Source organism: Tenrec ecaudatus, chromosome 5, assembly GCF_050624435.1.
Source record: "Tenrec ecaudatus isolate mTenEca1 chromosome 5, mTenEca1.hap1, whole genome shotgun sequence".
Taxonomy (NCBI): Eukaryota; Metazoa; Chordata; class Mammalia; order Afrosoricida; family Tenrecidae; genus Tenrec; species Tenrec ecaudatus.
The window spans coordinates 105,751,859-105,779,512 of record NC_134534.1 but is presented as its reverse complement, the minus strand read 5'-3'; the positions used below and the strand labels follow the sequence as shown (position 1 = coordinate 105,779,512).

At 42.2% G+C, this 27,654-nt stretch overlaps 1 protein-coding gene and 1 pseudogene across 1 annotated transcript in view; one reads left to right on the top strand and one right to left on the bottom strand.

Annotated features, from left to right (window-relative positions):
- The first annotated feature begins 10,285 nt into the window (after positions 1-10,285).
- Positions 10,286-27,654, top strand: part of HSD17B3 (hydroxysteroid 17-beta dehydrogenase 3) — a 57,685-nt gene continuing 40,316 nt past the window's right edge. The window contains exons 1-2 of the mRNA XM_075550866.1: positions 10,286-10,436; positions 14,869-14,915. Of these exons, the coding sequence (XP_075406981.1) occupies positions 10,286-10,436; positions 14,869-14,915 (198 nt within the window). The remainder of the gene's footprint in view (positions 10,437-14,868; positions 14,916-27,654) is intronic.
- On the bottom strand, positions 15,563-16,492 carry LOC142448884 (small ribosomal subunit protein uS5 pseudogene; annotated as a pseudogene).

Sequence of the window (27,654 nt, the reverse complement as noted above, 5' to 3'; positions counted from 1 at the left end):
CTCTATAAATGCCCTTTGCCTCCCAATTCTTTCCTCTATTTTCTTTTACTTTCCTCTTGTCTACTATAATGTTTGATCTTCATTTGGGTTTCAGTAATTTCCTTCAGTTACATTGCCCTTGATCAAGCCCTACTAGGCATTCTACACCCTTCTCTTCATGGATTTTGGATCACTTGTTGTTCCCTTGTCCCTCGGTTTAACACCCACTTCCTTTTCTCTGCCTTCCCCTCTCCCATGTCCCCCCAGAACCATCGTTGTTTTCTCCTCTGGATTGTTTATCCCACCTATCTTATCTAGATAGACATGCAGAGGCAATAATAAGCACAAAAACAAAACAAAGCAACAAAAGAACAAAAATAACAACGAAAAAAGAAAAACCTATGGAGTGTGTTCTGGTCGAGTCTGATGGGCTGCCATACCCTTGCCCTAAAGTCTATTTTTGGTATTCCCGGGTATTTTGGTATTGCTTTGCTCCCCCTGCTGCTCTGTTGCACACCCTTGGCATTTTCCCCTGGTGTGGTGGGGTCAGATTGGGTATAATTCCCACATTGTGCCTACAATGTTGTCCCTCAGAGTGGTATGGGTCAGTGAAGGATGTCTTGTCTTGTGGTGGGGCTGGCCCTAAGGTCCTCTCTGTGCATTGGCTGCTCTGAGCAGGAATATCATCCTCGGGGCTTGGTGGGCCAGGATTTATTCCACTCTCTCTCCTTCACTCTTCATTGCTGCTGTGTGCTCTGAACAGATGTGCCCCTCTCCCTGAGCTGAGCTGTAACTTCAGTGCTGTCCTCTGAAGGGAATTCTTTTGTGGGGAGGGATGTGTGTGTCCACATAGTTGGGATTGGGGCCAGCCCTGCATGGCTCTGCTATTTCTATCACATTAATTTAAAAATTGGGAAATTTAAATTAGAAATCACTTGAAAAAAACCACAATATTCTGAGTGAGCCTTATTTCCACATTTGTTGTGGTTTTCACTGTTTTCATTTAAATCATCATTGTATATACATTGTTGTTATTACCCACCACCACCACGTCCATTCCCATTAAAAAAGAGTGTACAGCAAAGAGCAAGAAATGGTAAGTCCATCTTAATTGGTAAGTCCATATTTATTGAAACCACATGGTAAGGTTAAGAATGGATCAAACTGATACTTTTCCAAGGGACTCAATCCTTGCTTTTCACATAGTATCACACAATGGATGTATATATGGATTGTTATAAGAGTTGTAAGAGCCTCCAATAAAATGATTTTTAAAACTTGACAAGGGTATGAATGCAATGAAGTATGCTCACCTTTCCGACACAATCACTGAAGACAGAGTGGGTGCATAAGCAAATGTGGTGCAGAAAGCTGATGGTGCCCGGCTATCAAAAGATATAGTGTCTGGGGTCTTAAAGGCTTGAAGGCAAACGAGTGGCGATCTATCGGAGAACAACAAAGCTCACATGGAACTCTCTTTCTCTGATCCTCTGTCTTCCTGCCTGCTGGAACTCTTGATATATAAATACTTCTTGATATATGAGGGGGTTCTCCCTTTGTTAGTCTGGGTAGACTAGAGAAACAAATCCACAGAAACTCATATGTATATAAGAGAGCATTTCATATAAAGGGTAAGTGTACATTAAGAAAGTGTCCCAACACAGTGCTGGCCTAGCCCATAAGTCCAACATTAGCCCATATGTCCAACACCACGCTACAAAGTCCACCTCAATTTCACAAAACACATGCAATGACGCTGACTACAGGAGGAAAGTCAAATCAGTGAACTTGTAAGTATCTCAGCACTGGCAGGGATCTCTACACGGGTGCTCCAGCATCCAGGGCTGCATCAGGGTAGGTCCATGTGGCTTCTCCTTAGGGATATCTCTCAGGAAGTGAGCCTTGCAAGCTGAAGCAGGGAACTGGCTGAGGTAGCTGCACCCTGGTCCAACCATCAGAGAACAAGAGAACCGAGAACTAGAAAGGCGAGGCTTACCAAGCCATTTATCTCTCCACCCTTCAATAATCCCCCATGTATTTACTGGCCAAGTTGGCACAATAAACCTTAACTATCACATCCCCAAACTGGAAAAAACTCAGCTGGGCGGAGCTTTTGTAGTACACATATTTCCTGCTAGGTGAGAATTAAGCAACTCGCTCTGAGTTAGTGTACCCAGTGGCATTGCCTGGGAAGGTTCTCTTTGGCCAGAATGAAGTTTTTAGTAAAAGCATTTTCACTTGAATCTTGCTTTTTGTGATGGCCAGTTTAAGAGAATAGCGTGTGGCTGTAAAATTTTGTTTCCTGCTGGTGAAAAATGCTGCAGAAACTGTTGGGATGTTGAGCACAGCTTACCAGGACAGCCCTATGGGGGAAAATCAAGTGTACAAGTATTTTTCTCATTTCAGAAAAGGTGAAATGTCAACTGATGACACACCTCATTGTGGATGAACAGATGAAAATGTTGACAAAATTCATGCACTTGTGCTTGAAGACTAACAATAGACCATTGTAGAGATGGGAAAGTTATCTGCACTATCTTGGAGCTCATTTCAGTGAATTTTAATGGAAGATTTTGGAATGAGAATGGTCACTATGAAATTTGTGCCTCAGGTTCTGACTGACCAGGAAAAAGAGTATGGAGTGAAAACATGCCATGCTTTGAAAGAACAGCTCTAAAGTGACCCAGACATTTTTCCCCCAGCTCTAAAGTGACACGAGACATTCTTACAACCCGGAAAGCAAGCATCAATCAAGCCAGTGAAAGACACTATCATCACCTGGCCCCCAAAAATCTCATCAAGTGAAATCAAAGATTAAGATGACGTTCATTTGTTTTTTTGATGTGAGGTGAGGGGGCTAGTGCATTTGGGATTCCTTCCACTAGATCAGATTGTTAATCAAGCTTTCTATTTAGAGGTTCTGAAAAGATTGCGTAATAGGGTGCAACAAAAAGGCTTCATTTGTGGCAGACTGGGCGCTGGTTTTGCCACCATGACAGTGTACCTGCTCACACAGCCATATCAGTGAGCCAATTTTTGGCAAAAAAAAAACATGCCTCTCTGTCCCACACACCTTACTCACTGACTCGTTCCATGTGACTTCTTTTTGTTTCCACGAATGAAGAGGGACATGGAAGGAAAGCGATGTAGTGACATAGAAGAGGTGAAGAAAAAAATGAGGGCAGAGCTGTCAACCATCTAAACAGAAGAGTTTGAAAAATGTTTCCAAGCATGGAATCGCAGATTTGACAAATGTATTAAGTGTGATGGAGAGTACTTTGAAGGTGATCAGGATGTTTTGTAAAGTAAAAAACACAATTAAATACATAACTTTGAAAAAACGTTCCTTTTGGGGGTGGATTATACTCTCATAAAACCCTTTGTTACATATATGAGTATCACTGACTTTGTTTCTCTAGACAGTTTGGCTTAACATGGAAATGGAATTAAAAGCTAATTAACATAGCCTAAAAGGGCTATTTTCCTGAGAATCCTTACTTGCCAAATGGACACACATAATGTTCCTTCTCACCCATAACCTTTAAAAATTCTAAGAATGTTTTTATTTGGGGAGGTGGGTAATGAGTGTTGCACAGGGCTTTCTTATACGTAAATTGGAAATCTCCTAATAACTTTTTTCTCTTGTGGAAAAATCTCCACTTCTCCTGATTATTCATAATCAATTAGAGGTAAATCAAACTCACCGCTGTTGTATCAATTCTGCTTCACAGCAGCCAAATGTGTAACCTACAACAGCTCACTGGCTCCTAGTTAGAGGTAAGATCCCTATTTATAGAGTTGACTATGGAGTAGGGTCTGGGGAGCCAGGTCTCTGACTTCCATTGTCCCAATGCAACACTCTGGTCAATCCAGGAAGCCCGACTGCTTCCACATTCAGGGTCTGTTGTGACAGCGCATAGATTGGGGCCTTATGTATGATTGATTGACTCAATGAATATGCATGATTGACTGACTCAGGTCCTCTTTCTTCCTAAAGTTAGTTGCCAGGTGGCTTATATAGCCTCCATTCATTTGAACTAGTTAAATGTGACCTGGCTGCTTTTGAAAAAGAGATACCTTTGTTGTTTAAGGGCCTTGATTCCAAGGAAAATGGAAGAAGGTGAGTATATTTGTTTGTGGAAGTGAAGATTATAGTGACTTCAAAAAGTTTGTAGAAAATAAAATTAAAATATAATGGGAGTTTCTCGTGAACTTTTTGAAGCCCCCTTGTACGTACGTGTGTTGAAGAAATACAGATTAAGACGCTTTGCCATTTCATGTTATTTGCCTGCCATGAATGTGGGCATTTGAGCTATGCTTCTAGTTCTGGAGGCTCAGTTCTTAATCTGAGTTCTTTGCCTCCACATTCTACAGAGTTGTTAAATGTGTGGCAAGCAAATTTTTGTTGTCCCTACAGGGGACAACATGGGAGACACAGTGTGGGAATTGCGCACGATCTTATCCCACCACACTGAGGCAAAACACTAAGGGCGTGCAACAGAACAGCAAGGGGAACAGAGCAACAAAGACCCCAGGGAATACCAAAAATTGACTTTGGGGTCAGGGTGTGCCATTCCATCAGACTCCACCAGAAAACACTCTTAAAGGCCAACAAACAGTCCTTGAATTAACTGCAGGCTTTTCTTTGTTGCTTTGTCATTGGCTTTTTGTTGTTGTTTTGTTTTCTTGTGTTACTTGGTGTTGCTCTGTCTTGTTTTTTGCATGTTATTATCTCCGAAGGTCTGTCTAAATAAGATAGACTGGATGAACAATCTGGAGGAGAAAACAAGAGGACCAACATTTCCGGGGGGACATGGGAGAGAGAGAGGTGGGGGGAAAGGAAGTGGTGTTAACAAACCCAGGGACAAGGGAACAACAAGCGATCCAAATCAGTGTTGAGGAGGGTGTAGGAAGTCTGGTAGGGTGTGATCAAGGGTAATGTAACCAAGAAGAATTACTGAAACCCAAATGAAGGCTGAGCATGATAGTGGGACAAGAGGAAAGTAAAAGGAAATGGAGGAAAGAACTAAGAAGCAAAGGACAGTTATAGAGGTCTAAATAAAGGGCTGTATATATGTAAATATAGTTATATATGAGGATGGGGAAATAGATCTATGTGCATATATTTATAAGTTTAGCATTAAAGTAGCAGATGGATTTTGGGCCTCCACTCAAGTACTCCCTCAATGCAAGAATACTTTGTTCTATTAAACTGGCATTCCATGATGTTCATCTTCCCGACAGGATCGCTGAAGACGACTGGGTGCATAAGCAAATGTTGTGAAGGAAGCTGATGGAGCCCAGCTATAAAAAGATATAGCTGGTGTCTTAAATACTTGAAGGTAAACAAGCAGCCATCTAGCTGAGAAACAACAAAGGCCACATGGAAGAAGCACACCAGTCTGTGTGATCACGAGGTGTCAAAGGGATCAGGCATCAGGCATCAAAGAACAAGAAATCATATCATTGTGAAAAAGGGGGAATGAGGAGTGGGGACCCAAAGCCCACCTGTAGGCAACTGAACACCCTACAGAAGGGTCACGGGGAGAAGAAGAGCAAGTCAGGGTGCAGAGTAGCAATGATGAAACATACAAATTTCCTATAGTTCCTAAATGCTTCCTCCCCACCCACTATCATGACCCCTATTCTAAGTTACAAATCTGGCTAGACCAGAGGATGTACACTGTTACAGATAGGAACTGGAAACACAGGGAATCCAGAACAGATGAACCCTTCAGGACCAGTGGTGAGAGTGGTGATACCTGGAGGGTGGAGAGAGGGTGGGTGGAAAGGGGGAACCGATTACAAGGATCTACATATAACCTCATCCCTGGGGGATGGACAACAGAAAAGTGAGTGAAGGGAGACATCAGACAGTATAAGTAAGATATGACAAAATAATAATAATTTATAAATTATCAAGGGTTTATGAGGGGGGAAGGGAGGGGAAAAATGAGGAGGTGGTATCAAGGGCTCAAGTAGAAAGCAAATGTTTTGAGAATGGTGATTGCAACAAATGTACAAATGTGTTTGACACAATGGATGTATGTATGGATTGTGATAAGAGTTGTATGAGCCCCCAATAAAATGATTAAATTTTAAAAAGTTAACTACAATATACTAGCAATGTGAAAATGAAATTAAGAAAGAGTGCTATTCATACAGACGCATTAATAATAAAATCTATAGAAATTAATTTAATGAAAAAAATAGAAAATGTATAATCTAAAATCTACACACATCATTGAGAACATTTTTTTTAACAATTTCTTGGGGCTCATACAATTCTTTTCACAGTTCATACATATACATACATCAATTGCATAAAGCACATCTGTACAGTCTTTGCCCTAATCATTTTTTTCTCTTTTCTTCTTTTACATTTTATTAGGGACTCATACAACTCTTACCACAATCCATACATATACATACATCAATTGTATAAAGCACATCCATACATTCCCTGCCCCAATCATTCTCAAGGCATTTGCTCTCCACTTAAGCCCCTTGCATCAGGTCCTATTTTTCCCCCCCCTCCCTCCCCATTCCCCCCTCCCTCATATGCCCTTGGTAATTTATACATCGTTATTTTGTCATATCTTGCCCTATCCGGAGTCTCCCTTCCCCCTTTCTCTGCTGTCCCTCTCCCAGGGAAGAGGTCACATGTGGATCCTTGTAATCAGTTCCCCCTTTCCAACCCACTCACCCTCCACTCTCCGAGCATCGTCCCTCACACCCTTGGTCCTGAAGGTATCATCCACCCTGGATTCCCTGTACCTCCAACCCTCATATGCACCAGTGTACAGCCTCTGTCCTATCCAGCCCTGCAAGGTAGAATTCGGATCATGGTAGTTGGGGGGAGGAAGCATCCAGGATCTGGGGGAAAGCTGTGTTCTTCATCGGTACTACCTCACACCCTAATTAACCCATCTCCTCTCCTAAATGCCTCTATGAGGGGATCTCCATTGGCCGACACTTGGGCCTTGGGTCTCCACTCTGCACTTCCCCCTTCATTTAATATGATATATATATATATATATATACATATACACATATATACACATACATACACACACTTATATCTTTTTTTTTTTGCATGATGCCTTATACCTGGTCCCTTGGGCACCTCGTGATCGCACTGGCCGGTGTGCTTCTTCCATGTGGGCTTATTTGCTTCTGAGCTAGATGGCCGCTTGTTCACCTTCAAGCCTTTAAGACCCCAGACACTATCTCTTTTGATAGCCGGGCACCATCAGCTTTCTTCACCACATTTGCTTATGCACCCATTTGTCTTCAGCGATCCTATCATGGAGGTGTGCAGTCAATGATAAGATTTTTTGTTCTTTGATGCCTGGTAACTGATCCTTTTGGGACCACTCGATCACACAGGCTGGTGTGTTCTTCCATGTGGACTTTGTTGCTTCTGAGCTAGATGGCCGCTTGTTTATCTTCAAGCCTTTAAGACCCCAGTCACTATCTCTTTTGATAGCCGGGCACCATCAGCTTTCTTCACCACATTTACTTGTTCACCCACTTTGGCTCTAGCCGTTGTGTTGGGAGAGTGAGCATCATAGAGTTCCAATTTAATAAAAGAAGGTATTCATGCATTGAGGGAGTGTTTGAGTAGAGGCCCAAGGTCCTTCCGCCACCTTAATACTTGACCTATAAATATAGACACATAGATCTATTTCCCCATCCTCCTATATATATTTGCATGTACATGTCTTTGTCTAGACCTCCATGAATGCCCTTTGACTCCTAGCTCTTTCCTCCATCTCCCTTGACTTTCCTCCTGCCCTATTACCATGCTTCATCGCCACCTGGGCTAGAGTATACCTCTTCTCTAAGCAACCTTACCCTTGATCATTTCCCACCAGAGAACATTTTTTTTTTATAAATCACTTTATTGGGGATCATACAACTCTTATCACAATCCATACATACACCAATTGAGCAAAGCACCCTTATACACTCGTTGCCCTCATCATTCTCAAAATTCGCCTTCCACTTGGGTTCCTGGAATCAGCTCATTTCCCTTTTTCCCCTCCCCCTCCCTCCCTGCTCCCCCCTCCCTCACGAACCCTTAATAACTGATAAATTATCACTCTATCCTAGTAAAGCATTCCATGTTCAGCCCTTAGAAGGGAGTTTTTTACTACAAAAATAATTCATCTAGAAATTTAATATACTCTCTCCTCTCAGAATCCCAGCTAGTCTATTTATAGAAATGAACAGACTGATCCAAAAATTTCTATTAATTGGTGTGTGACAGATCTGCATCTTCATTTTGGTCACCCTGCTAAGCACAAAAGGCCTATTCCCTTTGAATTTTTTGAGGCTTCCTTATTCATATTTGCGTACGTGTATAAACACACATGTGTATATGCACACACATATGTGTGTATACATGCACGTGTGTGTACATGTACATACAGATGTACATATATGCCCACATATTTTCCATTTTAGCCATTTTGAAGTGCAGAATTCAATGACAATAACTACATTTATTATGCTGTGCTACCACCACCATTTTCCATTTCCAAAAGTAATAACCCCTAATTTTCTTCTCTTAGCCCCTGGTTCCCACTAATAAACTGGATTCTGCATTGGCTAAGGCTTGTCAGCGCCTTAAGCAGCAACCACTAACCTTCCACAGTGGTACTGTTCAAACAAACTCCTGTCCACCTGCGTCAATGATCAAAGTCAAGAAAGTTCTGTGGAACAATTCTACTCTGCAAAAAGTGTAGTTGCACGAGTTAGACTGGACCGAATGGCTACTCACAACCGACTAGTTCTTGTATGTCACTGGGAAACGCAGGACTTGTGATTTTGTGTCTGACTTTTCACCTGAGTGATCTTTTAAACACTTAACTCATATGACAGGACTGCATTACCTACAGCTCTTCAATGGTTCCTTGTTGCTCCCTGACGTTTAACTCTTTACAAAGAAGGTCTGGCTCTTCTCTGTCCATCTGACTTTATCTCATCGTCTCTATCAATGTAGAGATCATTTTATTGGGGGCTCTCACAGCTCTGATAACAATCCATGCATCAATTGACCAAGCATGTTTGCATATCTGCTGCCATCATCATTTTCTAAACATTTACTTTCTATTTGAGCACTTGGTATCAGTTCCTTTTTTCCCGCCCTCCCCCATCTCACCCTCATGATCCCTTGATAAATTATAACTTATTATTTTCATATGTTACACCGACTGCTGTTTCCCTTCCCCAGTGGTTTCTGTTGTTCATCTCCCCAGGGGTGGGGAGGCAGTTATGTGTCGATCATTGTGATCAGTTCCCGCTTCTTCCCCTCTTCTCCCCGCCTTACCCCTACCCTCCTAGAATCGCTACTCCCAATTCTGTTCCTGGATTCCATGTGTCAACAGCTCTTATCTCGTATTTGTACCTGTGTACATGCTGCAGTCTAGCCCGCAGTGAAAGGCAGGACTGGGGTCATGAGAGTGGGTGGTGAGGAAGCCTCAAGGAACCAGAGGAATAGTGTGTGTTTCATCAGTGCTATACTGTGCCCTGGTTGACTCATCCCTTTCTTGTGACCCTTCTGTGAGGGGATGTCCCATTGTCTATAGGTGGGTTTGGTCTCTGCTCCGACATTTCTCAACAAAATGTTTTTTTTTGGGGGGGTTTAATTTGGATCCTCTCTCTACAGACTTTTCATTCAGTTTCCAGATCAAAATGCTATCCTTTCAAAGAAACCATTCCTGATACTTGCTAACTAGTCATCAAAACAAATCACTCAGCAGTTCTGTTCTTCAGAGCATCTTTATCTGACACTACTTATGGTTTATTACTTCCTGTCTTTTCTGTACCACTATCTCTGCTAGTGCAATGGGATCCTCTTTGCTTCCTATGAGATGCTCAATCCCACCAATGCTCTTCAGTAAGTGCTCAATAAACATTAAGTGAATGAATCAATGCCATGGATTTGGGGTCCTTTGCAATTTCTATCTTCTGAGAAAGGGCAGTTGGGCTTTTTTTGGAGAGGGTTCAGGTTTTGCTTATCTTTTTCATTTTTGCCTTTTACTCTTTTGGTAGCTCCTCCACAGTGACAATATCTCCAACTGTCTTAAAAATTATTATAAGGAGTATTAGAAAGAACGCTTTCTTCACAAGTCTGTGAATCAAAGGATTGTATAAAGAAGTTATTTTAATCTGCATAGCTGTAATGTGCCCAGTGACTTGAGAGCAATGATTAGATAGGTCGCAGAGCAGCCAGGACCTCAGAGGCCGGTGAGAGGAGGCCTGGGCTCCGTGGCAAGGAGCCTCTCTGCGGCAGTCAGGCATGGAGGTTCTGGAGCAGGTCTTCGTTTTTGTTGGGGTGCTGGTGTGCCTGAGCTACCTGGTGAAATGTGTGAGATTCGCCCAGTATGTTTTCCTGCACTTTTGGAAAGCTTCCCCAAGGTCCTACTTGCAGTCAATGGGAGAGTGGGCAGGTAAAGAAAGGTTTCCGTTTCTTGTTGTTTATGTCTGGCTTGTTGTTTCATTGAGAGTAAAGATTTTGGTTTCTTGGAGGATTTTAGTTGGAAGGACTAGAGAGCACGAGGAAAAGTCGAACGGTGAAGGAAACAAGCCGTGGGGCACAAGGAGAACAACTTGGCTCAAATGTCTCCTACGCACTTGTCTTCTAACCCATACTAGCAGGCTTCTCCCCTCTGATGATGCAGGAAAAAAGGAGTGCAGGAATTTCTGCAACTTTACAAAACGCCAGGGTGTTGTCTTTCTTTCTTTCTTTCTTTCTTTCTTTCTTTCTTTCTTTCTTTCTTTCTTTCTTTCTTTCTTTCTTCCTTCCTTCCTTCCTTCCTTCCTTCCTTCCTTCCTTCCTTCCGTCAGTGCGGCTGTCTTTCAGTGCTCCCGGTGGCTCTGGGCCCTCCCACTAGACACTCTTTCCTCAGCATCCTGGAGCTTGTTAGGGGAGGTCCTGGTGCCCGGAGGAGACCTGTGCCAAGGGTGAAGACACAGGGCAGCTGGTCTTTTGTGGGTTGTGGTCTGTCCCCTTGCAGAGAGGTTTGGGGGGCTTTGCTCCGGGGGCTGTTGAATCATTGGGGTTAAGGTGTTCTCTGGACACCAGGGTGGGTCCCATTTTGGGTTTTGGTATTTCAAAATTCTCAAATATAAATAATTTTATTTATTTTAAGTTAACTTTGTTTTTCCAAAGTACACTTCAAATTCTGTTATATAGCGAAAGAAGGCAACAAAGATGAACTTGGAATCATGACTAGACCTGCAGTGAGAGGGTGAGGGTTTGGGAATCTTCGTGACTGATGTCCTGTGGTCCCTGTCGGGGCTAATGCTTGCAGGTTAGATGCCAAAAAATCCAATGTTTAAATAATAATAATAATAATAATTTAAGCTACTTTAGAAATAGGAGAGATTATATACAATCTTATGGAAAGCCTGATAAAATATGAAAAGACTTCAAAGAGTTCATGGAAAAATAAAATGATAAGATAATGGAATTTTCCCATGAACTTTTTGGAGACGCTTGCATAAGACTTTAAAACCAATATCCAAAACTTGTTATCAAGCTGCTTCTGCCTCATGGTAACAGAATTTAGTGGAACAGCACCGTGGGGCTCTCCAGGCCCATCTATCATGGTATGACTGGGTGAGTTCAAACCACCAACTGCTAGGTGAGTGCTGTTTGTGCCATTGAGTTCCTTCTGACTCATAGAGACACATAATAGTTGAGTGCAAATCATTTGCACCACTCAGGGACCTCCAAATTCCAACTAACAACAAATAAATTCTAATATGCCATATCTAATACGTCATATCTCATATGGGACACAGGTTAGAAATATTTGTTTATCTGAAATGAAAATTGAACTTGGCATCTTATCTCTTATATGGACCATGTTTTGCAGTTGTTTCTAAAAGTCATTGTCAAACCCAAGGCTGCCTAGATTTTCTCCTATGTTGTCTTCTGGAGGCGGATTCATTTTGTATTTAGGTTTAGGTCTATATTGCAGTCTGAGTTAATTTTTGTGAATGATGTAAGACCCAGTCTCGTTTCTGGTTTTTTTTTTTTCATTTTGTTTTTGCAGGTGGATGTCTAATTGTTCTAGCATCATTTGTTGAAGACCCTCCTTTCTCTGTGAGGTGATTTGCTGTCTGTCAAAGATCATTTCATATATTTGTGTGGTTTTGTTTTGAATCACTATGACTTGATGGCAGGGAGCTAGGCATTTTGTTCTTTTATTTGTGAAGTTCACTTGATTCTTACAAACCTAGAAAAGGGACATAAACATACACACACATATATAATCATAAGATAATTATTTGAAATAAAAATGAAACTTAACTGTGGGTTGTTATATTTACATTTGTATATGCATGTGTGTGTGTTTATGTATACAGACACTCCCAGGTTAATAATGTTTAACTTATATGCAACCTATACTCTGAAAAATTTTGGTTCACAATCAGAGTTCTAGCTCTTGAAAATGGCACTTATGGTAAACACTAAAATTTCACCCCACTTTAAATTCACGTTTTTTTCCCAATAACCTTTCAAGAGTATCTCAGAGGAATAGTTTCAGGGTTTCAGCTAGTCTGCATGGCTTGAGAAAGTATGAAGTCTATGAAAACCCTAAATTCTGTTCTGCATTTTCCCCCTTTTGATGGAGATTCTTCTATGGAATTGTTGATCAAAATGTTCATTAATAGTAGCTTGGCACCAGCTTTCTGATATCATGACAAAGAAGACAGGTTTTCCTGGGGTTAATTGACAACACATTCCATATCTTCCACCTAGTTCTGATTCTCCTTCTTGTGTTATTCCAGGTAAACAGAGACCCCTGTTGTATTGTGTATGGTTGCTTGCAAGCTTGTAAGGCTCCAGGTTCTATCTATCAAATTAGAAGGTAAAATGGAACAGTCCGAAACATGTCCTTAGGTCTATTAACTGGAATGTACTTTGAAATTGCTCTGCGTCTAAATGGACTTGATGGTGGTGGCCTTGGCTTTGGCTTTGGACCTTGAAACCAGGACACTAGACTGTTTGTTCTGACTCACAGTGACCCACAGGACAGGGTATAAGTGCTTCGTACACTTTCTGAGGTTATAAATCTTTCCAGAAGCAGACCGCCTCATCTCTCTCTCAGAGGTGGCTGGTGAACTCAAACGGCCGATCTCTCAGTTAGCCGTCCAATGCTGCTATAATAGAAACTCCACAAATGGGTGGATTTAAGTAACAAAAATCGAGTTTTTCGCAGTTAGGAGGACAGAAGAAGTCAGAGTGGCAGCTCCCAGGGAAGGCGTTCTCTCTGTTGGCTCTGAAGGAAGGCCTTTTCGCATCACCCTCTAGTCTTTGACCCCTCGGTGATATTTATTTATGTGGCACCGTGTGTGTCTTTACACATCTCTCTGCTCTGCTGCTTGCTGATTTAATTTCTCTTAAATCTCAAAAGATGCTGATTTAAGACACAACCCCATACTAACCCTATCTCATTGACGTGACAAAACTTAGTCCCAAATAGGATTTTAACCACAGGTTTAGGGGTTAGTATTTACACTTCATATTTTGGAGGACTGCAGTGAATCCATCACTAGCACTGGCCCATACAGAGTGACTTTGAAGATTGCCCATGATGGAGGGGAAGGTGAACTGGAAGATCCACCTGAGCATACTCCCTCAGCCATCCGGAACAGAGACATTAACCAGATGCCGGCATCCGCTTTCGTTATAATGGGGCTCCTCTGCCACACTTCTGCTTGGAACACGCACTGCTTTGGCCACACTCTCTCAAATAAACCGAATACCTCTTTTGTTCACACTTTCAAAAGCATACGCTTGAGTTGTTGGTGCAAAGGTACGTAGCGCTGTAAGTTGGTGCAGTACATGTGTAGTGAATTGTAATGGAGTGTGAAGTCCGTTGGTGGGATAATCGTTCAGCCCTCGTCGACTAGCTCGAAGTTTGATGGGCTGGAGGCCTCGTCAAGTAGGCTCGGCCGTTTGCTTCCGAGCCGTCGTGGGCGCTAAACTCCCCGGAGCACAGCCTGACTGCACAGCAGGTCACTGTGAGTTGCAACCAGCCCAATGGCAATCGACAACAACAGTGAATTTTGAAAATGCCCAGCTCACACGTATGAGATTTATTCTAGAGATCAATCATTAAATATGTGTGCAACATTGGATATTAAAGGGCTAGAAGACCGCTCTGACTGATACACATTCAGAGCTATTGAGCATCATTCTCCACATTCCTTCATTTTCCTGTGTTTCTGATTTGCGTCCCTCAATTTTCCTCTGAGCTAAGCTCTCCCCCCTCCCATAGGCGATGTTTGCTGCGGATCTGCCGCCATAGCAGTGGCAAGTGAGGGGGAGGGTTGTCTTTTAGGAGGAACCTAGGAAGAAACCACGACAGGGTGGGCAGGGACAGAGATAATTGGGTACACTGCCTGCCCTTGAGAGTTGCAACTGTCTGAATTCTTTCAGCGTCTGAATAAGATGTTCCTTGTAAGAAGTTTGCTTCTTTTGGGAGTATCTTTTCCACTGATGCACCAAAGCAAGAAACACGCCTTAGATCCATTGCTGTGGAGCAGCTTCTGATTCTTGAGGAGGCCATGATCATCAAGCCAAAGTGGGTGCAAATCGCCCCACTTTTCATTCACAATCCAGCTCAAATGGATTGCGCCACCCAGCGGCCTTCCTGGCCTCCCTCCCCACTGCATCCCCAAATGCTTCCTTTTAAAACGTAAGTGAGAGTGAGTCCAGTCCTGGTAACTCCACTCTTCATTTGAATGAAGCAGGAGCGCAGAAGGGTGATGCTTTGAGACACTTAATGTCCAAGGGTCTAACGCTTGTAACCAGTGGGAAAGAACAGTTGAAAGAGTCATTCTGAAAACCCCTTTTGATCTTTGCAGTTATCACGGGAGCAGGAGACGGCATTGGCAAAGAGTACTCATTTGAGGTAAGTTGTCTTCTTAGACTTGCAAGTCTCTTTGAACTGGCCACACCAGCCATTGGATCAGTCAACCCCCAAATGAGGTTTCTGATCAGAAAAGTAATGTACATTCATTTTATCTATTTACATGACGTTTTCAGTGGTGAATGAAGTGGGAAGGGTTCACATTTCAGGCCATTAGCTCCGCTTTCAAATGATGCATTACTCCTGCCCGCTGCCTCTGATTCCGCTCACCCGCCCTCGTGTGCTTCTTCTTCTGCATTTGCGGAACTCCATTGTCCCTTTCAGTCCGTAGATACCTGTCAGCCTTCATCTTCCCACCCTTACCCTTGGGTACACAAGCCTTTGTCATGGTTGTTATCCTTAGTACCTTAATACCGTGCAATATTTGAACTCTTGCCATTGACTCGCCGTGAGGTGTTCTGTGGCTTCATCACTGTGTTTTTAGTAATAGTAATTCCATTGTGTATGTACCCAATTAGCATAGTAATTCCATTGTGTATGTACCCAATTTGTGTTATCCATTCTTCTACTGATGGGTAGTTGGGCTGTTTCCAATGTCTTGTTATTTATATATTCATATTAAGGAGGAAATATTTTCTGTTAAAAAAGAAAATCATAATCTTATCTTCAATACACCACTTTTTTTTTTTTGGCAGGCTCAATTCACTTGATTACATTTTGTATAAAATTGACTATGTGGTAGCCACAGCTGGAGCCTGGGTCCTCTGCATGGAGACTCTGGTGTGGGTCTTCACAAGATGGTCAGTGCATTCCTGGTAGAGAGACTTGGTGAACACGGTCTCTTTCCAGAGGTCAGGGGTCAGATAGCTGTAGGTCTTGGAGATGGCATCAAAGGTGGCTTTGGCGAAGTTGCCCAGGGTGGCTGTGCAGCCCCTAGCCAACGTGTAGCAGTCATCAATCCCTGCCATCATCAGCAGTTTCTTGGGCACAGGGGCTGAGACGATGCCAGTGCCCCTGGGGGCAGGGATGAGTCGCACCAGCACAGACCCACAGCGGCCGGTCACCTTGCAGGGGACCGTGTGGGGCTTGCCAATCTTGTTGCCCCAGTAGCCTCGCCGCACCGGGACAATGGACAGCTTGGCCAGGATGATGGCCCCTCGGATGGCGGTGGCGACTTCCTTGGAGCACTTGACACCCAGGCCAACGTGCCCATTGTAGTCCCCGATGGCAACGAAGGCCTTGAGCCTGGTGTGCTGGCCGGCTCAGGTCTGCTTCTGCACAGGCAGGATCTTTAGGACCTCGTCCTTGAGAGCCATCCCAGGAAGAAGTCAATGATCTCAGACTCCTTGATGGGCAGGGAGAACAGACAGATCTCCTCCAGGGACTTGATCTTCATGTCCTTGACCAGACGACCCAGCTTGGTGACAGGGAGCCACTCCTTGTCTTCGGCTTTGCCCCCGCGAGCTCCGCGGCCTCCTCCACTGCCCCGACCCCGGCCGCGACCCCGTCCTAGCAAGCAGCTGCCGAAGCCTCCGCGGAAGCCGCCGCGAGCTGCGGCTCCCGGGCCCCCGGGGCCTGCAGGCCGTCCCGCTGCACCGGCGTCATCCGCCATTTGGTGTTTTCTCTGAGAAGAAGCAATACACCACTTTTTAAAACAGTAATATTCATTTTTATTTAAAAAAATAAATAAATAAATAAATAAAAATAAAACAGTAATATTCAAAGAAGGGCATCATGCTGTAGGGCTTTTTAGGAACTTGTAGGGGAATTGTTTTCTAATGTACTTATGTTATCAGCAATATACTGAAACCTAATCTGTAAATGTGTAAATTACTTATCTTTGATTTCCCCTTACATTAGAAATAAGGACATATTAATTAAAATGTTATTTGCATATGCAGGACATATTATCTATGCCTTTCCTTTCAAGAAGATCAATGAAAATTACTAAATATTACATAAACAGCATTTGGTGGACTGATAGCTACTGAATTTGTTTAGTGTCTCTGACCTTTCCTCTCATGCTGTTTCTCTACGTATGTTGTCGATAGGGCCGACAGAATTGGTTTCAACTCATAGCAACCCTATTTGCAACAGAACAAAACACAGTCCAGTCTCATCCCATCCTTACCATTTGTATGAGACCACTGTGGCAAACCTTGTGTCAATCAATGTCATTGAGAGTCTTCCTCTTTCTTCCTCTCTCCTCTTCACTAAGAATTATGCCCTTCTCCAGGAACTGAGAGCATACTCAAAGTGCTGAAGATGAAGTCGCACAACCGCCCTTCTAAGTAGCATTCTGACTGGACCTCACCCACGACAGACTGGTGCTTTTCTTCTGGTGGTCCACAACATATTGATTTATTTTAAGAATCATATTTGTGTATTTGCTGCCATCATCACTTTCAAAACATTTTCTTTCTACTTGAGCTCTTGATATCAGCTCGCTTTCCCCCCTCCCTCCCTCATGAACATTTGATCATTTATAAATTATCACTATTTTTTCATGTCTTACATTGACCGATGTCTCCTTTCACCCACTTTGCTGTTGTCCATCTCCCAGGGAGGGCGTTATATGTGATCCTTGTGATCTGTTCCGCCTTTCTCCCCCTGCCTTCCCCTTACTCTCCTAGTATTGCTACTCTCGTTATTGGTCCTGAGGGATTTATCTGTCCTGGAGTCCCTGTGTTTCCAGCTTTTATCTGTGCCTGTCTACATTCTTTGGTCTAGCTGGATTTGTAAGGTAAAATTGGGATCAGGATAATGGTGGGGAGGAAGCATGAAAGAACCAGAGGAGAGTTGTATCTTTCATTGGTGCTATATTGAACCCTGACTGGCTCAGCTCAACACATTTTAAGATTATTTACCAGCAGCATAAAGTCACCAATTCTTTGATCTTCCTTATTCATTGCCCAGCTTTTTATATTCATTTGAGGCAGTTGAAAGTGCATTGGTTAAGGTGCACATTAGTCTTCAAATTTAAATTAAAAATTTTAATGCGATGTTCCTAATACTAGATATTCTTTGATTTTTTTTCTTTGGAGTGGGGGGCAACTTTTATTGTGAATTGGGTGAAGTTTGTAGAGCAAATTAGTTTTCAATTGAGAAATTCACTTGTCCACTGCCACCCTATGTAATTGATTGCAACCCCTACAATTTAACAATTTTCATCCCACTTCTACACTATATTTCTCAATCCATCTTTCTTTCTTAACCCTTCCAGATTTCTGAAATTTGTCCTTGGGTAAATGCTGCCCATTCGATCAAGATTGGTTCATTGTCCTAAGCAGTGTGCACATCCCTAGTGCTATTGTTTACTTAGAGATCGGCCTATATTTCGACTAAACTTTAATTCCACATTCCATAGCCTCCTCCTAACTCTGACGCTCTTTTTGCTTCCATTGCTCCAGGTGACAAGAGGGTAATTATTGGGCCTTGAATGGCTGCTTGCAAGAATTTTAAGACTCTAGCCATCCCTCCCTCAACTGAGAGGCAGAACAGAAAGAAGCATACATGTAGTTTTAGGCCCATTTTATGTTCCAACGGCCCCACGAATCAAATCTCATGAGCTGTTGGGTTATATACAAACATCCTTAGACGCCACTATTTTTTATGTAATTATGGTTAGTTGGTTAATATATCAATTATATTACTTTTGCTAATTCAACTTTTTACAGTTGAGGAGAGAACTACAATTTACTAACAATAACAATGAGAAACTGCACAATCCTACTCTTAATTCAATATGAATTTTACATTACCATTAATCTCCTTTCCCCATCCCACCTCAAAGCCTGGGAATCATTTATAAGCTATGGTCTCTATACAGTTGCCTTTCTTGCCTTTTTATATAAGTCATACAATATTTGTCCTCTAGTGACTGGTTTTGCTCAGCATAATGTCTTTAAGTATGGGTGGAGTGTTTTGTGTATGTCTAAGGTTTAGTTAATTAATTGCATTATTTGTTTTTTCTGGTATTTTTCCCCCCAGTTAATCTGGCCTTCATTTAAAGTGGTATCTTGAAGTCTCTGACAATTATTATAGTATTGTCTAGTTCTCTCTTCAACTCTATAAAGGTTTGATTAATGTATTTTGAAATCTTTTCATTATGCACATAGATATTAATTATGATTATGTCATCTTGTTCAATTGTGGCTTTAATCTTTAAACAATGTTTCTCATGATGACCTTCATTTTGGAGTCTATTGTATCAGAAAATATAATTTTCCCTCCTGCTTTTTAACAAAACTATTTTATTGGCTTATAATTGACAAACCATACAACTCAATAGTTCAATTAGATTTAAAAGACTTGTACAATTATCACCACAGCCAAGTTTAGAACATTTTCTTACTTCTTGTACTTGTTATTTTAACTCCCCATTTCCTTCATGCTCCCCTGCCTTACCCTCAATGAGCCAATAATGCCATTATTGTCCCTATAGATTCACCTATGTTGGATTTCATAAAGAGAAAAACATTATAACCAAACAAAACTAACACAACAACAAACACAAATAGAGAAAAATCTCAATTGAAAAAAGAGGAAAATAGTAAAAGCTAGAACGAGCTATCGGTAGCTTGATCCAGTTCCCCAGTTCGTTGACTTGCAGTCTATGTTTTAACCTGCCTTTGTGTCTAAGGGCGTTTCTCTCCATTGACTCGAGAGCAGCAAGTTTGGTTTTGGTTTTCTTATCTAATCTGTTAACCTCTGTCTCTTGATTGGTGGGTTTAATGCATTTGCTTTCAATGCTATTTTTGAAAGGTATGATTTTATTGCTGTCATTTTGCTTTGTATTTTTTTGTGGTGTTATTTGGTTATCATAATTTTCTGTGCTGAGTTAACTTTGTGGATTTTGTCATTTTTTCTTTGTTTTTATTTTGCTGTTTACTAGTTTTTTTGTGATTTTCCTCTTTTTTTATTTTGATGAGGTTTTCCCATTTTCTATGAGGTCAGCTTTTTAAATTATTTTATTTCTAAATGTAAGACAGTTTGTTCTCGCTTGTGAACCACTTGACTTCTCTGATCGATTGTTTTATATCTACTGTATTTCCTCTATTATTGTGTTGTCTTCATTGAGGAACTTTTTCTCTGGTTCCCTATTTTCAGTCTCCTAAGTCTGTTTTACTTTGTATACTGCTGGAATGGGTTGGCTTCTTGATGGTGGTGTCATGTACAGTTTACTGTTGTTGGTTCTTTGTCCAAAGAAACCCCTGTAGTATTTTTTGGTAAGGTTTTGCTTTTACAAATTTCTTTAATTTTTCCTTGCCTGAAATGTCCGTATTTCTCCTTTGTATTTGAAAGCTAGTTTTTCTGAGTACAAGATTCTTTGTTGGCATTCCCCCCCCCAACCTCCTTCAGAGTTTTGCATATGTCATTATCTTACTTCTTTCCCTGCAAGTTTCTGTTGGAAAATCAGAACTTATTCTTACTGGTTCCCCTTTATAGGTAAGTTTTGTTTGTTTTTCCCAAAGTTGCTCTCAGTATTCTGTCATTTTCTTTTGGAAAATTTGACTAAGATATTTATTTATTAGTTTCTCTTTTAGGGTCGATCCTATTTGGGTTTCGGTCCAACCCTGGAATGGTTATTTTTCTCCTCTGTCATGGTGTTTGGAAATATTTTTTCTGGCATTTCTTAGACTATGTTCTCTATGATTTCTTCTTCTTCTTAATGTCTTCTTCTTCTGGAATGTTTATCAAATATAAGGTGTTCCTCTTGATAATTATTATTCATAATTATCAGACTTTCTTGATTTCTAGATCCTTTTTACAAGCTGTTGCTCTCATAGCTATGCTTCAGAAATGTGTCTTCAAGCTTACTAATTTGCACTTCTTTATTTAAATTCCACTGCTTCAAATATGTTTTCTAGTTCTAATAGTTTGGGATTAATCTTTTGTATAGTTTCTAATTTTTCATTTGTTTTGTCAGAATGCTCTGTAGTGTTTTCCCAAGTTCTTCTATTTTTCCCTGTAGCTCTCTCAATCTTTCCCTCCAGCCATTGATAGCACCCGAACATCATTCTTTTGAACTCCTGCATCGGCGGTTCCAAGGGTTTTTCCTTCTTGTTTTATATGTACTGAGATTGTCTGATATTTCCAAGACATAGTGTTTTTATATTTCTGTTGATCAAATGGTTTTGAAATGGGTAATTTCTTGCCCACTAGGTTTAGCTATTGGAGGTTCAGGAGTGATTAGGTCATGTGGAGACAGGAGACTCTGAGAAAGGATTGATGACAAACAAAACAAAAAGAAGAACACAGAGATACACACAAATAACAGAACCAAACAACTTCACCTCACCCCATAATAGGTTAATGAAACCCACACAGACACACACAATGAAACCAAAACCAAACCAAAAAAATACTTAGAAAAACACCAAGTCAGGGTTGACTGCTGCCGTTTGTCAAGGCCTCAGTCCTAAAATTGTTTTACATGATGGATAGGGAATGTGGGCCATTGTTTGAAGTAGTTATTTATTTTTTCATTTTTTAAATTAAATTATTTTATTGGGGGCTTGTACAACTCTTTTCACAATCCATACATACATCCAAAGATATAGCGTCTGGGGTCTTAAAGGCCTGAAGGTAAACAAGTGACCATCTGGCTGAGAAGCAACAAAGCTCACATGGAAGAAGCACACCCGCCTGTCCCAACGTAATCACTGAAGACAAATCAGGTGCATAAGCAAATGTGGCGAAGAAAGCTGATGGTGAAGTAGTTGTTTTTGAGTAGCCTGACTGACATGCAGAAGGCATTGGAAAGCGGATTCTTGCAGATGCAGTTAGGTCAAAATTTAGCACCCTATCATTGTATCTCCCTTATGATCCATTTAAATTTGTTCTAGTTTTTAATATCGTCTGCTTTCTTTTAGATTGTTGAGGTGTTTATCCATTTTACTTTGTTATATTTGTTATTTTATTTTAATATTCTTCTGCAAATGAAATCTAAGATAGGTAAAATCTATAGAAACAGTAATTGATTGAATTGTTCCTTTGGGGTATAGCAGAGGAGGTTAGGGGGAAATGGAGAGCTAATAGCAATAAGTATAAGAATGAAGAAAATGTTTTCAAACAGACACAACAACCCCAAACGAAGAAGAAAACAAATGCCAGCACACTCTAGCCTATTCTTCTACTCCAAAGCATCTTTGCCCTAAAGCAGGGCCTGCATCCTTTCTTGGGCTGAGGGCGAGAGCCCAGTTGAGTGTCAAATTACAGCATCAGTTACCACCAGCAAATGAATGTGTGAGCCTGGCCTCTTCTGTGGATGGGTTATGGGGAAGCCTGTGGAGCTCAGCTTCCGATTAGTTTCCTTCCCACAGCTCTGCCAGGTCCAGTCTTCCTCAGCCTACATTTTCCGTCCCAGGTATATGGAGGGAGGGTGCTATGGTTCTCTCTGGGACTGTATTGGGTCCTTGTGTTTCTCCATTCACCCAATAGGCCTGGGTCTCTTTCTCTCCTAGTCTGGTGACCAAGAGACACTTTGTGCATGGGAAGCCTTGATTGATGAGTGGATGGCCCACTGAGAAGTTTCTGCCTTTCCTACTGCTTTCATGAAAGTTCTGCTTGTTAATCTTGCCAGATGATGTTTGACTCACTCCTCTTTCCTAACTGGTAGATTCAGAACTTTAGGATTTTGCGTCTTTTCCACTTAGTCAGGATCTTTCCTACAGAGAGTGGATACAGAGCATTTAAATAGGCTGATTTTTTTTAAACCAAAAGGCCATCTAAATAATCCTGGTATTATTGTCTGTTTATTCTTTTATCATTGAAATAGAGAGCTTCCTGTACTTTGGCAAGATGAGTGATTTTCAATTGAATTGTGAACATTTTTGGTTTTATATTATGAGACTCTGTGTTTAAAATCAATGTGTTAGTCTGGGTACTTCAGAGAAATAAATCCACAGAAACTCATGTATAAGACAGAGTTTTATATAAATCTTAAGTGCGCATCAAGAAAACATCCCAACCCAGTGCTGCCCAAGCCCACAAGTCCAACATTAACCCATATGTCCAACACCAATCCACAAAGTCCTCCTCCATCTCACAAAACACACACAATGACACCGACTGCAGGAGGAAAGCCGAGTCAGTGAATGTGTAAGCACCTTAGCACTGGCAGGGGTCTCCACACGGCTGCTACAGCACCCAGGGCTGCATCAGGGTAGGTCCATGTGGCTTCTCCTTGGGGATGTCTTGCAGGAAGTCAACCTTGCCAGCTGAAGCAGGGGACTGTCTAAGGCAGCTGCACCCTGGTGTGATCATCACAAAGCAAGAGACGGGGAACTACTAAGGTGAGGCTCACTGAGCCTTTTATCCCTCAGCCCTTCAATTAACCCCACTTGTGTTTATTGGCCAGGTTGGCACAACAAACGACCTCAATCAGTTACGCTAGTAGGTCTGTTCAAACATCACTTTGTTAGGGAAAGGGAGGCGCTATCTTGTTTCTGTCAGATGGAATGTAAATCCAGGTTCCCTAAGCAGCCTTCGTTGTTATTGAATGGGGGTGGGGATTCTGGATCCCTCACATGTCTTTAAGGGGTTCTGGTGGTACTGTTGGGGTGTCTGCCAGGTGAGTGGTTCAAACCTACCAGTCACACTACATGAGAAAGGTGAGATGATCTGCCTCCCTCAAAGTGTATATATAGTCTTGGGAACCTTAAATACGGCTGTTAGGAGGAAGAATCAGCTTGATGGCGGTGGGTGTTTAAAAACAATGATTTAATACGCCTCTGCTGAGATCCGGCTGGCTGGCGTGGGGAACAGGAGTGAAGCCTTCAGGGATTCCTAGTCCTGATGGGGCATGGCTTTCTCACTGCTGTGTGGTGGTGAATGTCCTGAGCCTCCAATAAGTCTCCTTTGTCATTGTCCCAGGGAACTGGTGTGGGAAAAGTGGGCTGGGGGCAGGCGGACAGAGGAGCTTGTCACTGTGAGGGGAACAATGGGTAGAATTCCAGGTGTCTACAGACCTGGGGTGTGTCCCTCTTCTGTCTTCTCTGATCCACCCAGGTAGGGACATTGGAGATCCTTGTTATAGCACAGCCGCTGAATGTACAAGTGTGTTACATGCAGAGAAAGACAGGGGTGAGGGTCACAGTTTACTCCAGGTGTTTGGCTGGAGTAGGGAACCATTCTCTAAGACTTTTCTGTCATGGTGGAGTACCCTTTTCCTGATTCTTTGATGAGAGAAAGTAGACACTGCTAGGAATTTTATCTGCAGCTACAGTTGTCTCTGGCTTTTTGTAGCAACAAATCTAGGATATATGAAGCAAAAAGAAAACTCAAGCAACTCACTATTGTATTATTTCTTGGGTCTTAAAGTCCCTATGTGGTCAATCTTCCCTTCTTTGCCTTCTTAAGTTTTTCATTTTTTGTATAATATCCAAGCTTTTTAGATGCGTTACCTCTACTTTTCCATCTTTATGATATTTGAATCTATACTTCAATTTTAAACTTGACCTCATACTTAGAGTGGCACGAGAGACTTTCCTTCAGTTACTGGCACCTCAAACATTACTTGAAGCACGTGGGAAAATGTGGAGTTGGGGTTGGGGGGCAGAGGGAGGAAACACAAGGTTGTCTCTGTACCTCTGAAGCCACTGCTCAAACCTAGCCCTGTTTTCATTCTCATTCCACTCCTGTGGCACCTGAATTTAAGCTCTTTCTTTTATTCACAGCCACACAGAGGAAACATTGTCTTCCTGTGTGTTCCCACCACCCATTAGAGATTAGCAGCTATAAGCACCTTCCTTCCCCAGGCCCTAAACACAGGAGAAGAATAAACAGGACCCTTTCATTAGAGCCTTGCCATTCTTCTACAAGGTGTCCAGCAGAGAGTTCTGGGAAAGTGAGTGCTTCTGGGGCTTAACTCTCTGAAAACGGGCTCAGGAAAGCTGGATGAGGAGCCTGTCAGCCTGGACTTTCTGAAAATTAACTTGAGACCTGCTTCCGCAGACAAAGGGAACAACGCCTGCCTGATACTCAAATAACCCCTCCCCCCCTTCCTCCAGTCCCAGACCCTTCACATGTGCCCTGACTGCTGGAAGAAAATGTCACAAAGAAACAGAAGAAGATGGAGGCATTCTTTATGCGGAAAATGCTAATTGCTTTCCACTTAGTGGGCATTCTCTTGTCCGGGAGTCTGATGGAGTGGATCCTTAGACAAAGGTGCTCACTTCTTTAGCCATGCTTCTGAAGGACGCCAGCGGCTTAAAAATGAGTGCGGGCCTGGGGTTGTGAAGTTTTCCATTCTGGGAGAGAGATGTTTGGGGCACATAATTGGAGGGATCAGGATTGAGATTAGTAGAGGGAGGTGAGAGAGTTAGCTTGCTATTAATTGAAGCACTAGAAATATAACATAGCTTAAGATTTAGTTGGAAATCCCAAAAATAACATCCTTGAATAAAACTTATTTTTAAGCTTGATTAGTGTGGATGTTTTAACTGAAGAAGGCTGTAAGCAGGGCCATTAATTACCTAGGCACAAAAGCATCTCCCATTTAGACAAACAAGGGAACATGACACTGCAGGGGTGGAAGTCTGATCTTTCTTGGAGAAATGTAGGTATGACTTGCTTCATGTGATCATTGCAAAATCTACTTTTTTGTTACATGGTTTGGGATGTACCTCTTGCTTTATTTTCATAGGATTTTTGAGATCAGTTGGAGGTCACACATCATAAGCTTTCCTTCTTCCTAGGGCTTGCAAAATAACATTTTGCTCCTATCAAGCTGGTCTCTGTCTCTGGCTGAAATAGGGACACGCTATCCCTGACCCTCGTTCAAGGCAACAAGATGAGTCCTTGCTTCAGGGTTTTTTTGTTTTTGTTTGTTTTTATGGTGGTTGTTTTTCAGTAGAAAATGTGAGACGTCCTTCTTGCCATTTCCCTTGTTTTCCAGGCTGGCCAGAAGTTTGCTCCGATTCAGGGAGACCCCAGGTGTGTCCGTAGATCTGGGTTTCCTTTTGTTCTCAAAGGCTGATTTAAAAAAAAAAATAGATCAATCAGGCTTTCTCCCAAGGCAACTCTGAGTGAGTTCAAACAGTCAACCTTTTGGTTAGCAACTGAATTTGTTAACCATTTGCACTACCAAGGTTTAGGCTTCTGGATTGGGTTATCTCAGTGCTTTACAGTGCTGAAAGAATTCATGCAGCAGAAGCACAGAGAAGGGAAAGTTTCAGGTATTGCAGTCCCAAAGGGGTACGTGCTGTTTCTAGAAGGTGGCCCAGGGTGCATGGGAGCTGCGTTGAAACTCAGGTCGAACTAAAAAAAATAATAAATAAAACCACATGGAAAGAATACAGGTACAGGGAGGATGAAACCCCCACGTGTGAACTGGGGAATCCCCAAAGGCCAAGAGTGGGTAAAGGGTCCCAGAGTGTCCCCAGTGGAGCAGGTGAGAGAGGCTCCCACACTCCACCTGCAGCATGCACCTGAGTAAGAGCAGTGTAAAAGAAAACAGGCTGGCTTGTTGCTGGTGTCTTTAACCCCTCAGGAGGCATGGCTGAAGGTATTGGCTGATCTTCCTAGTACTGTTTAAGCATACCTGTGTGATGTCATGGGGCTAGGTTTGCTTTCACCTGCACCTAGGGGGGTTAGTTTGCACATTGTTGCTCACTTTCAGGTTTTCCCATAGTGCCTAATTAGTGTGCCTGATCTCTTTCCAGCCCCATTATTGTGGCTTGGACAGCTAATTTTCATTTAGCACAGGCTTTAGAGAAAACAGCTCCCTTTGTCCTTTATCTAGTCACCTAATACAAGGACTCCTTAACCAAACTGTGGTTGGTCGCCAGGAAGTCATCTGTGAATCATGGTGATCCCAGAGTAGACCTGTGACCTTTAGAACCAGATCTCTAGACCTGGCTCCTGCGGTGCTTCTATTGAGGTTGGAATCACAAATCTTTTGGTTAGCCGATGAGCTCTTTTCTGTTTGTGCCAGCCAGGAACTCCACACAGGGTCAGTCAAAGCCAACAATAAGTCTGTGAACGATTTTCTGCGACTTTCCTTGTATTTTTGTATAAATTCATAGCTGAGTGTCTGTCAAACTTTTTGTCACATGAGGTTTTAATACACTAGAAAAGGTACCTGGAAGCTGTTTGAAGAAGATGCAGACTCTTGTCCTCCTTAATTATCTTTTTCATGTGTCTGGATATTCATGGACTATCTCTTTATAAAGTGTAGGTTCCAGGTCCAAGGTGATAATTGTCACACTCTCACAGTCCTTTGGTGCCACTAGCTTCTGTGGTCCACCCTTATAGCTGAAGATGGACTGATAGAGTGGAAGTCACTTCAGTGCAGGATCATTCCCTGATCTCTCAGCTCACAAGGGCCTCACTTGGCTCCCTTAGGACAGGTTTCTCCTGGCCCTGGCCTTGATCCTATAAAGCTTCATTCCACTCAATATGCCTGGAGGCATCCTCTTCTGGCAGCAAGCCTCCTGTGGGAAGGCTCTCAGTTCTCTGGCTCTGTGGGCCAGGATCCTCATTCAATATAGCTCCTGCACTCCATGAGCCTGGACTCCCACTGTGCCATCTCATGCCGGGGGTCCTGGCTCTGCTGCTTCTATTTATTTTGCCTGTTAGCAGCCAAGTCAATTTACTCACTCCAAGATATAGGAAGAAACAAGCTTATTAGAAGGTACCCGGAAGGAGTACCTTAATGGTGTCTTGTTTGAAATCAGCATACAAAGATAACATACCTTTTACTTTGGAATTGACATGTTGGGGAGCAACGTTGAGATGTTTTACATTAACTCAGGGTTCAGGGTAACCTCAGGGAAAC